Source organism: Sturnira hondurensis, unplaced genomic scaffold, assembly GCF_014824575.4.
Source record: "Sturnira hondurensis isolate 20B ecotype Veracruz unplaced genomic scaffold, ASM1482457v3 Scaffold0017394, whole genome shotgun sequence".
NCBI lineage: Eukaryota > Metazoa > Chordata > Mammalia > Chiroptera > Phyllostomidae > Sturnira > Sturnira hondurensis.
This window is the reverse complement of record NW_028090025.1, coordinates 7,619,682-7,635,769: the sequence shown is the minus strand read 5'-3', so window position 1 is coordinate 7,635,769 and position 16,088 is coordinate 7,619,682. Positions and strand designations below refer to the sequence as shown.

General features: G+C 49.2%; 1 protein-coding gene across 3 annotated transcripts in view; it reads left to right on the top strand.

The window, feature by feature from the left end:
* The window catches only part of XYLT1 (xylosyltransferase 1), a 305,538-nt gene that overhangs the window by 87,967 nt on the left and 201,483 nt on the right, over positions 1–16,088 (top strand). The window contains exons 1-2 of one of the 3 annotated variants that reach the window (XM_037067689.1): positions 2,499–2,518; positions 3,541–3,661. The exons of 1 other annotated variant lie outside the window; for it this stretch is intronic. Coding sequence is in view for 1 of the 2 variants with exons in the window: in XM_037067687.1 (XP_036923582.1) it covers positions 2,480–2,518 (39 nt within the window). In the remaining variant the exon portion in view is untranslated. Of the gene's footprint in view, positions 1–2,479; positions 2,519–3,540; positions 3,662–16,088 lie in introns of those variants that run through there. One more of the 3 variants, XM_037067687.1, reaches the window with a different exon arrangement.

Here is a 16,088-nt window from a genome sequence, read left to right as displayed (position 1 = left end):
TCTTGGAACATCAAAAAAGAGTTGGTACATTACTGTATCCAGGCATGAGGCTCTTGGTTTTGTCAAAATCGTTGACAGATTTTCTGGGGTTTCCCAAGGAAGGTCTTTTCTAGTGAAGTTGTTCTTAGGGGCTCACCATGGCGTTTTCCCCTCTTCACCACCTTGGGATTCTGAGCAATGAAGCATAAGCCCCAAGCAATGGCCAAATGGGCTGTGAAGTACAATTTAATTAATCTGGGCACACACCCAACACCCCAATGCGGTGCTGTGCAAGGGTGTGGCTTTGAGAAAGGGGCTAAGGTCTGAGTCTCTGATGCAGCTTATCTTTCAATCAAAATCTCGTTGGTGGGATCTGAATGGAGAGAGACAGACACACACAGACTTCTCTGAGCTGAAGAGCTGACGTGGCACGCTCTCACTCACTAAGCAGCGTGCCTACAATCTGACTCACGCTGCCTGTCACACGCCAGGAGGATGGCCTTGCCTCCTGAAGGCAAAAATGGGCCCTGTCCAGTGCGCTTGCGTAACACAGGGAAGCTGGAAGCGTAACTCTCCCTTTGTACCAGGGCCCAGGGGGCTGGCTGGAGGGGCTCTGTGAAGGACAACGACACTAATGAGCCTGCTCACTTGAAAAAAGTGGCTCAGTGAGGGTTCTCACCCATCATAGCTGCCACTGGGAAAGAGCTGGTCGGGGTTTGAAGTATTCTTTCTAAGATTCTTCCAGTTCCCCCAAGGCTGCAATGTGGGGAGAGTGGGAGAAATGTTCCCCTCGATATTTTCCTGGGGTAGGAGAAGGATTCAGTGCCTGGGTGGAATGTGCAAATTAGAGTGAGATGTTCTCTTGCCAGTGTCACCATTGAAGAAATGCTGGCGTTTACACTCAGACGTGGAGCTCAGGGAGAGGAAACTCCATCTTGAAAAGTCAGAACTGACCAGAACTCAAAATGTCCCCGGGTTCGTGTCTCCTGCACTCATCAGGATTATTATAAATCGGTGTCATTGTAAAGAGACCACAGTTCACCTAGGGTAGGGGTTCAAAATGTTTCAGGGTTTCTATTAGTACTTTTTTTTATTGTGATGAGAATACTTAACGTGAGGTTTACGCTATTGACAAAATTGTAAGTGTACAAAACGTACTGTTGACTACAGGTACGCTGCTGCATGGCAGTTCGTACAGCGCGTTTGTCCTGCGCAACGGAAAGCTCATGCTCCCTGAAGAGAAACTCCCAACTTCCCATCCCCGCCCCCCTCCCCTCCCCCGCAAGCCCCTGGCAACTATCTTTCTACTCTCTGCTTCCGTGAGTTTGACCATTTTAGATTCTGCCTGTAAGTGCAATACTATATGTACTCCCATGTCCGCTGTAGCCGTGTTTACAATAACCAACCTATGTAAACAACCTACATGTGCATATAATGGAATAATACTCAGCCTTTAAAAAGAAGGACATCCTGCTATATGTGACAACATGGATGCGCCATCATGGGGACATTATGCCACGTGAAATAAGTTGGACACAGAAGGACAAATATGGCGTGATTCCTACATGTGTTCTTTCTTGTTCACCATATAGGCCAGTGAGGTGAGACTAATTTGAATGGCTTCCCAGAAGCCTATATTGGGAAATCTGCTTGGATAAAGCAAAGCTTCCAACTGAGTTTGTGTGTCATGCCCATTCTCTGTAAGAGGCAGCTTGAGATTGCTTTCCCAGAATTACAAATCCAAGACAGTTAAGTTCAGAGCCAACATTGTACAGACAAAAATAGCCTTTATGTGCCAGGTTTCCTGTTTTCCTTGGAAACCGCCAGCTGAAAACCACCACCTCCTCCCCATTCGCCCCTTCCACCTCCGTACCCACCCTGGCCCCCACCCAGAGAGTTCATGTTTAATGACCCGAGACATGACCACCAAGCATTTCCAGTCAATTGGCTTTTTTAGAAAGCGAATGAATCGGACTTTTCTCTGGCCTTCTGTCCCCTAAAAAAGATCTTCCCCAGCCCATTGGAATGTGCTCTGCAAACCAAGAATTAAGCTCTCTTCTTTCTCTATCTCTGTCTCATTTCTTCCCTCCCTCTTTCGAAGATCAGACACAAGTTGCTGGCCTTGCCCCTAACTGAGACTTTACGTTCTTTCAGGTTTATTTCTAATCCTCTTATGGATCCACCTTTTCCTTTATATAGAGATTGAACATACTTCATTTCCTATTTCTTTAGACTTAATTGTTTTGCATGACCTCCATGTAGGTGTCCTCTTAACCTCTTCATGAAAAACTTGAGCCTCTGGAACCATCTGGGTATTGGGGGGACAATGGAGATTGGGCCATGCTGTTCTCCTGTCTCACAGACTGGGGGAGACGGAATTGGGCAGCTTACCTGTGGGTTGCTTAGGCACTGAAGAGATCTAGTTTTGTTTTAAATGATGCTGGGGCAAAAGGTTACATTTGCCCAGCCCTCATGTGTGCTTTCTCCTTTCCTCCCACAGGACCCACACCCAAGTCCGCTGATCACCCTGGAGACCCAGGTCAGTACCTCCCCGTGGTCTTTGTCACTTATCTCTGCACTGACGTCCCTGCACCCGCTCTCCAGGGAGCATCTGTGCATCCTCTTGGCTCCGTGGCTCAGAAAGGTAGGACAGGCACATAAGGCTGTCCTGTCAGAGGTGAAGACACGCCGGCTCACTGTGTGTGCGCACACCTGTGTACCCAGTGTCTGAAACCACAATAGGAGGTAGAAGGGGATATTGTGAGGATATATGGTGACGAAAGGAGACTTGACTTTGGTGGTGAACACACAATACAGTGTACAGACGATGCATTATATCATTGTTCACCTGAAACCTATATAACTTTATTAACTCATGTCACCCCAATAAATAACGGAAAGGGAGAGAGGAGGCAGAGGGAGCCGTGCAGTGAGATGTGGTTGCTCTTCCATGACTTTGGGTTTGGAGAACTTTCTCTCCTTGGCGGCAAGGGCAGCAGCCGTGAAAATCTGGATGGCAGTGCTGTTTCTGTGTGGGCAGGTGACATGGGGCCTTATAAGGAGGACATGGCTCTCATTTCACTTTCCAGATGGAGAGGATAACAGCCCAGCCATGAGCATGGGCCTTGGAGTCCAACAGACCCAGGGGGAATTTCAGATGCACGTCTCCTGGCCCTGAGAGGTCACGTAACCCCTAGGCCTCCCTCTTCTCATCTGGAATTATCACCACAGCACGAGTGCCCACCTTGCAGGGTTGCGGTGAGAATTACAGGAAATTCTCGATACAGAGTCATAAAGTCATCCATGCAGGCATAAGTCAGGGGTGTCAAACTCATTTGCACTGGGGGCCATAGCCTTGCAGTTGCCTTCCAAGGGCCAAAATAATTTTAGGACTGTATAAATGTAACTACTGCTTAAGTGTTAAGGCATTGACATTACATTCAGCCCTTTGAAGGCAACCATGAGGCTGATGTGGCCCCTGGTGAAAATGAGTTTGGCACCCCTGGCCTAAGTACTTATGAGTGTTAGCTCTTTAAATCAAGAGAAATGTTTACCTTTCAGACAAGAACTGAAGGGGGTGGTGTACCTTTGGTCTTCATCGTTGTGAATTGGTCAGAGAGTAGAGAGAGAAGACAGACAGTATGGGTGCCATCCAGAGCCCCACAGCTAACAGTTTTTGAAGGTGAGACACAGACAAACCTACTGGAACATGTCAAGGATGAAGAGCAGCTCCTGGGTGGTTCTGAAGCTCCCTGGAAAGGGCTGCCTTCCTCTCTGTCTCTGCTCTCTTCTGGGGGTCCTGCCCTCGCACTGCATCTCTGCCTCAGTCTTCCCAAAGGGTACAAGGCAGGAACCACCCCCCTACTCTTCCTTCCTTGAGCAGGAAGGCCAGATGTTGTAGGGTAAGTGGATTCTCAGGGCTTCTTTATATTCATCTGTCCTTAGATTTCCCAGCACACATATTTAGTTACGTTGGCTTCTGGGTTGACCAGACAACAGAGTTGGCAGGAAGGAACAGTGGGTGGGACTTTCAGGGAGTAGATAAAGACCTAGTTTCTTCTGCCTGTTTGGTCATATTCTGGTCTGACTTTCCCAAACTTCTGCCATTCACATGTTATCTCAGCCAAGTTTGCCATGGGTGAATTGCACTTGTTCTATTAAAACCCCCAAATACTTTTTTCTTGAATTATTATTTTTGTTTTTTACTTTCAGAAGTAGACTTATCTTAAGTTAATGGTTCCCAGTCAGGAGTATCTTCAACCCCCCAAGGGCACTGGGCAGTGTCTGGAGACATTTTGGGTTATCTCCTCCTGTAGGGTGGGTTACTGCTAGCACTTAGTAGGTAGAAACCAGGGTTGCTGCTCACTACCCCCTCCCCCCCCGTGTGCCAGCCACCCTCCTGCCCATAGAAAGGAATTTCCCAGCCTGAAATGCCAATAGTGCTGAGGTTGAGAAGCAGTTTCAATCAATACAATTCGTGGAATCACAAGTTTGATGTGCTCATTATATTTTCTGCAAAGCACTAAAATAAATAGTAAGTCACTAAAATTTAGAAGTTCCTTTGGGTGATGTGTAAAAGCATCTAAAGTCCTCCCAGGGGTGGGTGTGCCGCACTTTGGGAAACACGTCTCTCCAGGCAGCCCAGCAGATTGCGAGAGAACTTCCAGGGCGTTTTAAAAAATGATGGCCCTTCTCTTCTCTATCAGTTCCTCCCCACAAGGAAAACTCATTAGACTGAGGGATACCCCTGGGAAAATAGTCTGTGTCCAGAATTCTGTAAGCCAAATCTTACCTCCTGGGAGTGGAGTGGCTCTGTGCCAGACGGTTCTGTCCTTGGCCCTCCTGAATCCTTCACTATGGAAACCATCTAATCAGCCCCTCAGAGCCTCCATGGGAAAGGCCAATCACATGCCAGCGGCTTTGGTCAGCACACTGTGAGTGTGACAGCTCACCCCTACCCAGTGGCCTCTCTTAGAGTCACATCCATTAGGCCAAGAGACCCGAGCCTCGACCTGCAGCCAGCCATGGCACGAGACAGACTTTCTGCATGTGTGCCACACCACTGGGGAGATGACTCAATTTGTCTCCACACAACACTCCATCAGTCTCATCTGGTTCTTGGCCTTTGGGGAGCCGTAGGATGTTGTTGTCTTTCCCTGAGTTCTGATTTCCCATGTTAAAGAGACGTTGGAACCCAACCAGATTTTTTTTTTTAATTGTTGGCACAAGTCTATGGCCAGATCTTACTCAGTGCTGGGTCTCAGCCCATCATGTGACTCAAAATGGGATTTTATTCAGCTGCCGGCAGGCAGGTCAGACAAGAGGAGCAAAAAAGCATTCTCTGGCAGAAAGTGGTGGCCCAAATATTACCCATATGGCACGAGCAAGACGGCAGATGTGGCTGAGCCTGGAAGAACCAGCCATGCAGAGGAACTGGCAGATGTGCTCTGAGCCCTAGGTCAGTGTCCACTTCCTCTTCCCAGCATCCTTTGCTTCTTAGAAAGGCATTACCTGCTCCATCCTGGAGCACAGGTGCCACAGATGGGCCTGCTTTTTAGATTTCACAGCCAGCCATGTCCGTACATCACATATCAGTGACTTCACGTGCTCAGGACCCAGCCTGTATAGGATCGTTGAGCCGCGGGGGGCCCTTCCCTCCATGCACCCCCTCTCTCCTGGTATTCACTGCATCAGGTCCTCACCCATGCTTGGTGAATCTGTCCCTGGCAGCTGTTCTGAGTTGGAGATGGATTGATTGGATGCTGAGTACTCCTCTAATGCTCTCTGCCATTAGCACAACGGAGCTTTGCATCTGTTGGCATCAGCAGGACTCTCTTTGCTTAATGGCCAGATTAATAGAATGAGAAAACCCAGGAAGGTTGGGATCCCTGGTGCCAGCTTTCCCCTTGGCAGGCAGTCCCTGGGGTGTACCAAGAAAGCCTGCCTTGCAGTGGTGAACGCTTCCCTAGTCTTCAGGTGGTCGTCACCCAGGAACCAGGTGTGCTAGAAACGGGGAAAAAAGTCTGAGAGCAGTTTGAATTTCGTTATCGGCTTGGTGGCATTATCATGATCCCCACTCTCACTGATATGTGCCATTTGCCAGGAACTGGCTTCTCCCTTGGACCCCTCAAGAGCCCTGATACATAGGTGCTCTTATGATTCCCAATTTCCAGGTGAGGAACAGAGTTAAGGAATTTGCCCAAGATCGTAGGAAGCATGTAGCATTCGTGGGCATCAGTCTCAGGACCATATGACATTAAAATTTATTTTCTCAACCTCTAGCTCACTTTTCCAGTTGTCTCGACCAGTAGAACGATTTGCTAATGCTCAGGCAGACCTGGAGGGGTGGGCTGGATGTAGACAACCCAAGGTCCCTGGACAGATAGATAGACACATAGGAAGGAAGGGAGGAAGGGGCGAAGGAAGGAAAAGAGAAAAAGAGAGAGAGAGAGAAGTGCTTCGTACAGGTTATCCACAGATGTAGGGCACCAGATAGATGGTGGGAGGGTAGGAAGCAGGAAGAACAGTGAGTAATTCTTTGACAGAAAAAGAATTGTGGGTAAAATGGTTTAAGCAGTGGGCCCCATAGAAAATTTATTTGCAAGCAACCAAAATGAAATATCTCCTTCTGCATCAACAGTGTTCTGAAAAATTTGAATTCTCATTATTTGATTTTCTTTTTCTCATTGGTTCCCAAGATGGTTTGTCATTTCTGAATCTACTCCAGTTGACAAGGCACCTTGCCATTTAATTTTAGTTTCTCTGCCTCCCTTCCCCCCACCCTTACCAGCTTCACTGTCAGGTAGTTAATGGCCTCTACTCAGACACTGAGATGCCCTGGGAGTTGTAATAAAAACATCTCTCAGTAAAGATTTGTCAGTCTGGATGTTTGTGAAGTTGACTCTACTTAGGTGGGAGCAAGCCCTGATTTACTTGAGATCCCTCTCAGGACCTGAAGATCAAAGGCATCTTAGGGAAAACTCCTGACAGCTCAGCCTGCAACGACCACCCCCGGTACTTGACTTTCTTTGATCAGCTAACAGGGGGGATCAGGGGAGAGAGTTACATTCATATTATTTAGAAATGATGCTGGGGCCCCCAAGGATTGTGAACAGAGCTCATGAGGAAAATGAGCAGGGGGGAGAAGGAAATCCATTTGCTAATTCAGTAGGGTTGGGGCCAGGAGGCAGCCAGACCTTGCGCTAGATGCTAGAGTAAAGGTACCGGAATGAGTAAGACAGAAGGTTCCCTGTCCATGGAGCATTCATTCAGGTTGGGGGAGTCAGTGAATTTACAAACAAAACAGGCCCATCATTCCAGGCAGTAATAAGTGAACAGAAATCAGACAAACGTACTTTTAAACAAGCCTGACGGGGCATGGTGGGGGGGGGTTGTTCAGGGGGATGTCTCTCTGGAGGTGAGTTTCCAGCTGAGGAGGTAAGATTTGAGCTGAGAGCTTACTGTTGAGAAAGAGTTAACCAGGCAAAGAGACCTCAGTAATAGTGTTCTGGTGATTTTGCATACTATATCTGGCTGCCTATAAAAATCATGCCACTTTTCCTTAGACTCAATGAAAGTATTAGTTCCTTTGAGATCCTTCGATGCCTTTGTGTCCTTATAATGTCAAGATGCATAAAGAGTTACCTTATCGTGCAAAGGTGAAGGAAGTGGAAGAAAAGAAAAGGGGCTTAAATTTGGGGCCATCCAGCCAAAGACATGTCCGCGATGAGCATTTTTATAGGACCGTGGGACCTTGAGGTCTTACCAATGTTATGTAATAATGGGGGTTTATGTGACAAATGTGGCTCATAGTTGTCATTAGCTAGGTGGCTGCCTCATCCTCAGTGGGACGGTAGCCTCAGTCTAAACCAGTTGGGTTGGTCCTCAGCTGGGAGCAACTTTGCCTCCCCAGGGGGCATTTGGTGGAGTCTAGAGACATTTTTTATTCTCACAATTTGGGGGCAGGAATGTGCTACTGGCATCTCGCGGGTAGAGGCCAGGGATGCTGCTGAACACCCTGCAAACACCCGAGAAAGAGTTACCCAGCCCCCAATGTCAGGAGTGCCAAGGATGGGAAGCCCTGGTGGAACCCCATTTGCTCGGGGGACAGGTTATTTACAAAGACAGTCCCGCTATAAAACCGTGACCATGTCAAAAAGTATGATTTGCTCCTTTCTTGTTCTTTTGTTTATGTTCACATGTCACCCTCTCTGGTTCATAGCAGACTTGTCCCGCCTCTAGGCTCTGATCATGACACATTCGTCCCCAGAGTCTCCAGGTCTGTGTTGACAGTGACTGACTCTGTACTCAGAGCGGTGACTCATGATGCGAGGGAGTGTGTGCACAATGTGCGTAAAAGGGAAAACACCTCTTGAATACGGTTTCCTAAGAGATTTATGGCTCAGCAGTGCTGAGAATATGCAGTGTTAAAATATATGTGTGTATATATATTTTTTAAAAAAAACAACTGAAAAACCAGCTACTTGGCTGGGGTTTGGAGAGAGGCTGGCCCAGGCTTCTGGACTGATGGGCAGGCCTTGTGAATGACCAGATTTTGAGGCCCATTCCCTCTTTTGGAGGCAGACCCCAGCTGCCTCTGTGCAAGTCTTTCTCCCGAAGCTCTTTCTCTACTCTCGGGATTAAAGCAATTGCTGTCTCCTCGCCTCTCTTCCAGTTCTGGGCTGCGATTAACCTTTTCATCCATAGAGAGTAGGTTTTGGAGTAATCAGGGAGCTTCTGAGTGGCTCTTACCTGAGTCTCCAGCCCATTAATTCTTATGGTGCCCAGCATGGGTTGAGAGGACGGAGAGACCAAATTGCTTCTCAGCCCATCTGCCTCCTCCTGCCAGCCTCCTTGGGTGAACAGGACCTCTCTGGAGCAGACAGGGCTGGTTTGGGTATGGGCCATGTCTCTCTACAGTGATCTTTTCCTCTGGCTCTGCCTTTCTGGGTCTTGAACAAGCCGTGGGAAGGGGTGAGACAGGGAGGTGACCCGCTGGACCATTGCCTGGGCAAAGCTTTGGCTCACTGGACAGGGAGGCTGGACCCGGGCAGTGGAAGTGTTCTCAGGGAGGACTTGCAGTCCTGTGGCTACGGTGCCTTTCCAGTCTGTATGACTCAGGAGGAACGATGTGATGCAACATTCCACAAACAGGCAGCAAGCGCCTCCATGTGCAGCCACACACCCCGCTTAGGAAAATAGTGTTGAGATCACTGTGCCTCTGCGTTTGGTGGGAGCTGACTTCGCCCAAGACATTGAAGGTTTGGATCTAGCCCTTGAGTGGGAACATTTAAAATTGTTACTCTTGTCAATAATGATGAACCTGCATGGGATATATGTTTACTGGGAACTGGGAACTGTGTACGGTACACATATTTGTAAATGTGTGATTTTTAGCTAACATTTCTTAAGCCCTTACAGGATGCGCTGGGCATTCTTCTGAGCCAGATTTTTACATGGATTCACTCATTCAGATTTCACAGCCATCCCCCAAGGGAGGTGTTGCTGACATCTCCTTCTTATGGACAGGAAACTGAGGCACAGGGAGGGAAGCTAGCTACTTGTCAAACAACCAGCAAGTGGAGCAGGTAGGATTTGAACCCGGCTGTCTGGCTCCCATTTATTAGGAAATAGAACCCATGAGGCAGACACTAATGTTGGCCCCATTTTACTGATGAGCCAGTGGAGGCCTAGAGAGACCGAGTTTCCCTGTAAAAGCTAAATTCTGTCAGCAAATGGCAGAGGCCGGGTTAGAGCCAGGTTATAAACGAAAGACTCCTTTACTGCTGTGTTACTAAGACACAGACATAGATATGATATAGCTATACACGGGGTGGGGGGATGGGGACAGGAAACAGGAGTTGATTTGTAAAAAGTTATGTGTTTATTCTTACATGTTTAAACTTCAGTCTTCAAAGGACTGTCCATTTGATGCAATTCACCTATCAAGACTTGTTTCCACTGCTCAGAACAGTTTTTGAACTTGTCAGTGTTGATGCCCTTTAGTAGTTCTGCCATTTTTTGTTTCACCTCTTCCTCATCAGCCCCATATTTCACTTTGAGAACTTTTTTTCATCTGGGGAAACAAACAAAAAAAACATCACTTGGGGTGAGATTGGGTGAATAGGGAAGTTGGGGGCTTGGGGGTCATGCGGGTTTTGGTCAGAAAAATGGCGAACACGCAGTGCGGTGTGGGCAGGTGCTTCATAAATCACCTACCACAAAATGGACAAACGCGTTGAAAGAGTCTTCCAGAAAATTCACTGAAGCCGAATGGGACCTCTCACAACGACGCCAGCTGGCTCACTGATACAGATGGGTTCCTAGAACACCCACCTAGTGGGGGAAGCCTGTACTACAAGGGGCCCGCCCTCAAGAAGATAATTCTGTTTTTTTAGGGAGTCCTCCCTCATATGTTAGATAGATTAGTATAGAGATTAGAAAGATATATTTATATGTCTATAACTTCTATATGTATGTGTATACATATACACATTATATATCAATGTATGTATTATAATTAGATGTAACTATACATTAGATGTAATCTGTGCCTTGTTTTATCTATAGCAGATGCATATATATTATGTTGAATATATTATAATGTATATACGTCTAGTGTATACAACATAATATATATCAGCTAAATATAGATTCGATCTAGAAATAGATATAGGTGTAAATACAGATTAGATGGTGGTGGAGAATAGATGGAGCTGTAAATGTGGATACAGATTAGATGGAGATGGAGATACAGTTACAGGCAGCCATTGATATAGTTATGGGTAAGTAGAGGTAGAGAATGGGGTCCCACACAGCAGTCCAAAGCAGATGGGTTTGGAACTGTGTCCGCACAGAGTGGATTCCGGGCTCTGGGAGGTTGTCCCCCCCGAGAGCGAGCAGAGTGCTGGCACACTGGGGAGGAGACCCTCTCATTTACCCCGCAGAGGAGGCCCATCTCACAGAAACCCCTCCCGCACCCCCATTTCAAGCACTAAGGCAGAAGCCCAAGGTGCTGCTGGCTAAGCAACAAGGCATTGTTGCCAGATTTACCTCAGATGCCAGGCTGGAGGTCTAGTCTGTCTTCTCCACAGCGTTTTAGGGCAGGGCTGTGCTGAGCGGGGAGCCTAAAAAGAGAAAGTTCCTGGGCTAAAATGTTCAGGTCAGGTTGGAAGGTTCTAGTTATCGTGATACCTCAGTCAGCAAAGTTGCTTTCACCTGAAGTCGCAGCATGGCGGGGCCAGGTGCTTGAGGGACAGGCCTCCATCCCCTGCGGTGTCTGCCCGTTAGCTGTTAGCCTGAGTGGGGGCCTTCCACTCGGGGCTCGTCGGGGTCCACCTTTGTAGTTAACCCGTGAGAAAACCCAGGACGGCTCCACAGCTTCCACAGCCGCTGGCATCGTAGTGCCAGACCAGGATGCCCCTCGCTGGTGCCAGTCAGAGAAGTGAAACCTGCTCCCTGGCAACGGGAGGATCAACAGCCCCACACATCCTTCACCCACCCCCTTGCTGATTCCATCTCAGGCGGCAGAAAGGTCTTGGCTGAGATGAATTTTGTCGGGTGCCTTCTTTCTGTGTCTCACCCCTGGCAGATTCTCTCTCCACCTTTCTCCTCCCTTCTTTGGGCCTGTGGAGGCTGATTTCAGTGGATTTCACCAACGTGGGTTTCTTACTGCTCTGGCCAAGAGGAGGCGCTGGCAGGAGATGGGAGGGTGGGAGGACAGTGGGATGGGGGGCCATTCTCCGTGGGTGGGCTGTGTCTGTCTGCCTGTGCGTGTTGCTGTGCCCACAGCTACAGCTTCTCTCTGCAGGATGTGATAACAGGCGCCCCGGGTGCTGACGGCTGCATGCTGTGTCTGGCTGGGCTGCGTGTACCTCCTTTGTTGGCTTCTCTTAGCAAGCATCTCCTTGTGAAGTCTCCCTAGGGAGGAGCATGTGTGTCCTTCGGGGACCCTGACCTGGGCAGTCAGCCCTCCTCCGGCCCCTTGCTAGCACAGCACTGCCAAGTGGGATTTCACGGGGAGAGTTGCAGTCATTTCATGGTGTGTTCTCTGATAAAGTAGGGGGTCCTCAGACCTAGGAAAGGTCACAGAATGGGTGTGAAGGAATAGCGCATCTCTTGAAACGGAATGTAGTGGACATAGGAGCATTTTTCTAGGCAGAGGATCATAGCTGTCATTCTGTTTGTGACAACCTCCTCCCAAAACCAAACCAAGAAACGAACTTTCTAAACACCCCTGTTCTAAATGAAGTACCAGAGGACCCAGCTGTGACAAGGGGCTCCCGAGGCACCGGGCAATTTGCTCTGCGTCCTGTCACTCACACACACCACTTCTGTCTGTCTTGCCCCCGAGGCAGTGAAAGGCTGAGGGACTAAGGTCCCGGGTGACACAGAGGAAGGGCCAGTCTTCAGTTCCTCCCTGCAGCCCCAGAGCAGACAGACTGACAGACGCAGTGAAGACAGAATATTTCTGCTGGCAAGCAAGGCCTTCATGCACTTCTCCTTCTCTGTCACACCTCCAGGAAATAGAATCGTCCTAGCGTTTGAACCTGATTTCTCAGAAGTGCCGCTGCCTCTCCTTTGTCCTGGGGCACCAGTGGAAGGGCCAGAGCGCTGCTGTTTGTCCAGGCCAAGTGGTCCTGGCTGGCACCTGGGACGTTCTCTGCCAGCAGGACGGAGCGGTGGGGCTGGTCCAGCTCCAACCTCAGAGCGGCCTCCCTGCCGGGTTCAATTTGCTTTCTGAAAAAGGAACATCTTATTAATAATGCTAACCCCTTTCTCATTTTCCTCTGGGAACTGGAGCTCTTATTTTTCCACTGAAAGAAAGAACACTGGGTGGAAAACTGAAGTTAGCTGGGGTACAGGTGCCAGATGGGTGGGGCCGAGGACAGCTGTGTAGCTTTGTTGTCCCGAGGAGGAAACACCCAGCCAACTCAGCGCTAGAAGAAAGAAACTCCAGCTCTAAAAGGGGCCTTAATCAATTTGTTTGCCAAATGCTCACCTCCCCAGTTATAATTGGGTACCAGTTATGGGGGGGGGCTGGTGGTGACTTTCTCATTACGTGTTCCTAGACCCAGAGTTGTGCACAGGCCTCCTTGTGGCCATGGGCTTCTCTTGGGGAGAGGTAGGGAGAGGTTCGGAGGTTTTTTTTTGAAAAACTGGCAGGTAAAATCTCTCTGAGCCTCTAGATGTCAGTTAGCGGCAATGACCAGCTGCCCCCATTGGATGGGGCCCTGTGACACCTGTTCATAAAAGTCTCCTCCTGGTCTGCTCCATTCACTCAGCTCCCCGACAGGCCCCAGGGACCTTGTGTGGGGGACGCCACCCATACAGGCAAGATTTCGAATCCTCCCAGGGTCTCAGCCACACAATGCACAAGGGCAGCCTGGACCTGGCCACCCCTCTCAGCTGCTTGGTGAGACAGGAAAGAGCCTTATAGACCGTGCAGCAGGCCACCTGACCTGCCACTCATTTGCCCCAAGGCCCCTGCATGCCAGCTGGTCTCTTCATGCCTCAATTTCTTTAAAAAATAGGAAGATACCAGCAGTAGCTGCCACCAGTGTGGCGGGTGATCAAAAGGCTTAATATGCATTAAGCAACAGAACCAGAACCGTGCCTGGCAAGTAGTGAGCATTTAGTACTATCTTTGTATCCCTGGGTTCCAATTCTGGCCCCTTTACTTACTGAGGCCTTCAAGATGACTTTCAGCCTTCCCACTGGTTAAGGCAGCATGACAACACCTATCCCCTTGGGGCCCCTTGAGTTGAGGACGCCCTGTTGTCTGTGGTGAGCACCCCAACCCTTCACCCAGCCCCCCTGCTTTCTCTCTTGTGTGAGAAGTGGGCCTGGCTGTCACATTGTCTCCCTAATCCATGTCATGGCCAAGGTGGAGATGCTGGTAATCCCTCTTTGCAAGAATTTGCTTTGTGCTCCTTCTGGAACATTCTTCCTTACCTACTTGGAGCTGCTTCTCTCTTTGGAGAGAGGGAAGTTGCATTAGTTAAAATACCCAGCGTGTTTTTGGCAGCTGGGCCAGGAGCTTGAGTCCAGCGATCAAGCTAGGACATTTGCCTGAATGCGTCCCATGTAAGGGTAGACTGTATGGTCACCCCATGAGAAAGGCCAGGCCTACCTGGATTCCGAGCTGTCAGCAGAGTGGCAGAGGTGGGGACAGCTGACCCCTGGAGCCTCACCTCTGTGCAGGCTGCCAACGCGCCTGTCCTAGCCCAGAGGTATTCAGACCTGGCTGGACCGTGGAGCTGACCCATGATTAAGGGCGCCTGTGTGGCTTCCTTGGACATCGGGCTGCCAGGGCCATCTCAGTAGCTTCAAGGTGGAACGTGGACAAGGTCTCATCAGTCCTGTTCTTCTGTCTCCAGCCTGTAGGTCACTTTAGGGCCTCTCTTTGCCAGGGTGACCTCATTCATGCTGCTGACCCACCAGGGTTGTAGGGGCCAAGCACTCCTGACACAAGACCCTTCTTTATTGTGGGGGTTGACCATCACAGGAAGCTCGGCAGCATCCCTGGCCTCTACCCACCAGCTGCCGGTAGCACCCCCCTCCCTAGTTGTAACAGACAAAAGTGTCTCTAGACAGTGCCAGATGTCCCCTGGGGGCAAAGTAACCCCAGCGGAGAGCCACTGGCCTAACCAAGAATTGTTAGCAGCGATCCTGTGGAAGTCGGTGTCAACTGTATCATGAAAGGGTGCTGGCAGGGTGAGATGAAGTCCACTGGTTGGACACCTCCCTGTAAATGTCGTTAGATTTCAAGTTTATCCTCTTAAGTGACCTCCTATATAGGCTGGATTACATACACACTAATTAGAATGAGCCAGGCCTTTCAGGGTGGGTGAGATGAGAAACCAAGGGGGGCTAAAATGTTGCTCCTCCCATTCAAAGAGCCAGCAATCCCGGAGGCACAGAAATGGGAAGGGCCCTCGGGTGGGGCGAGCTGCTGGGGCATGAGACCCCACTTTCCAGCTCCGAACCATGGGCACAAGAAGGCCGGGCCCCAGAGCTCCGTCCTCTTGCAGATGTGGGGTTGGTGGATTTGCCGTGGTTTGGCGGTCCCGGGAGAGTGTGGGCTCGTCTGGCACCTAGGAATAGTCTGTGGCTTTGGGGCTGCCGCTTTTGGGCCCTAACGTGTTCGACTCTGCTGGCATTTGCTCCCTCGTTGCTCGACTTTTCTTGTACCACATTCAGACAGACTGGTTTTCACCCTCCAGACCCAGTGAAAGAGCCCTGTGTGCTGAGCCTTGGCCTAAAACAACCAGGCCGTTTGCTGGGCCCTGGCTGTTAGGTGTTTCCATGTTAGTTTGTCCTTGGGCGTTCCTCTACCCTGTTTTCCCAGGGCAGCTGGGGCTGGAAACACGGTTGCTACTTTCTTATTTATTTATTTACTTATTTATGAATGTTCCTTTTGATACTTGAGATCTTTTTCTGGATTGTTTCTTGTAGTTGCTATTATCAATATTGCGTATCATATATTATTGCATATGTTGTGTTATATCATATATGTGGTACGACTGTTATTATTACATTATTGATTAGCTTATTTATTGAACTATCTATTTGTTTATTTAGTGCCTACTATGTGCCAGACACTATTTTAAGGGGCCTACCATGTAACAGTGTACAAGGCAGAAGTCCCTGTTGTCCTGAGTTCACATTCTAGATAGATAATTGAAAGATGGATTTATATGTTATGTCAGATGTGGGCAAGTGCTGAGGAGGAATGGTAGGCAGGAGGGGTGTGCCAGGCCAGGTCAGCTGAGGAGGGGTTTCTTTTGGCTTTGGTGGGATCAGAAAGGGCCACATGGAAATGAGGCAACATTTCAAAGAAACAGAGAGCAGCCAGTGCAAAGGCCCTGAGGTAGGATGTCGTTGGTATGGTCACTGCACAATAGAAGCCAGTATGGCTAAAACAAGAATGAGCAAGGGAGAGAAGGATGGAGGTGGGGTCATATCGTTGGTGTCTTGTTGGACCTGGAAAGGATGTGGCTTTTGCTCCTCGTTGGCAAACCTTTGGAGGATTTCAAGCAGAGGAGTGACATGGCCTGCCTTTTGAAAATGGAATCAGCTGCCCTGCTGAGAATGGCCTGGAGCTGGTA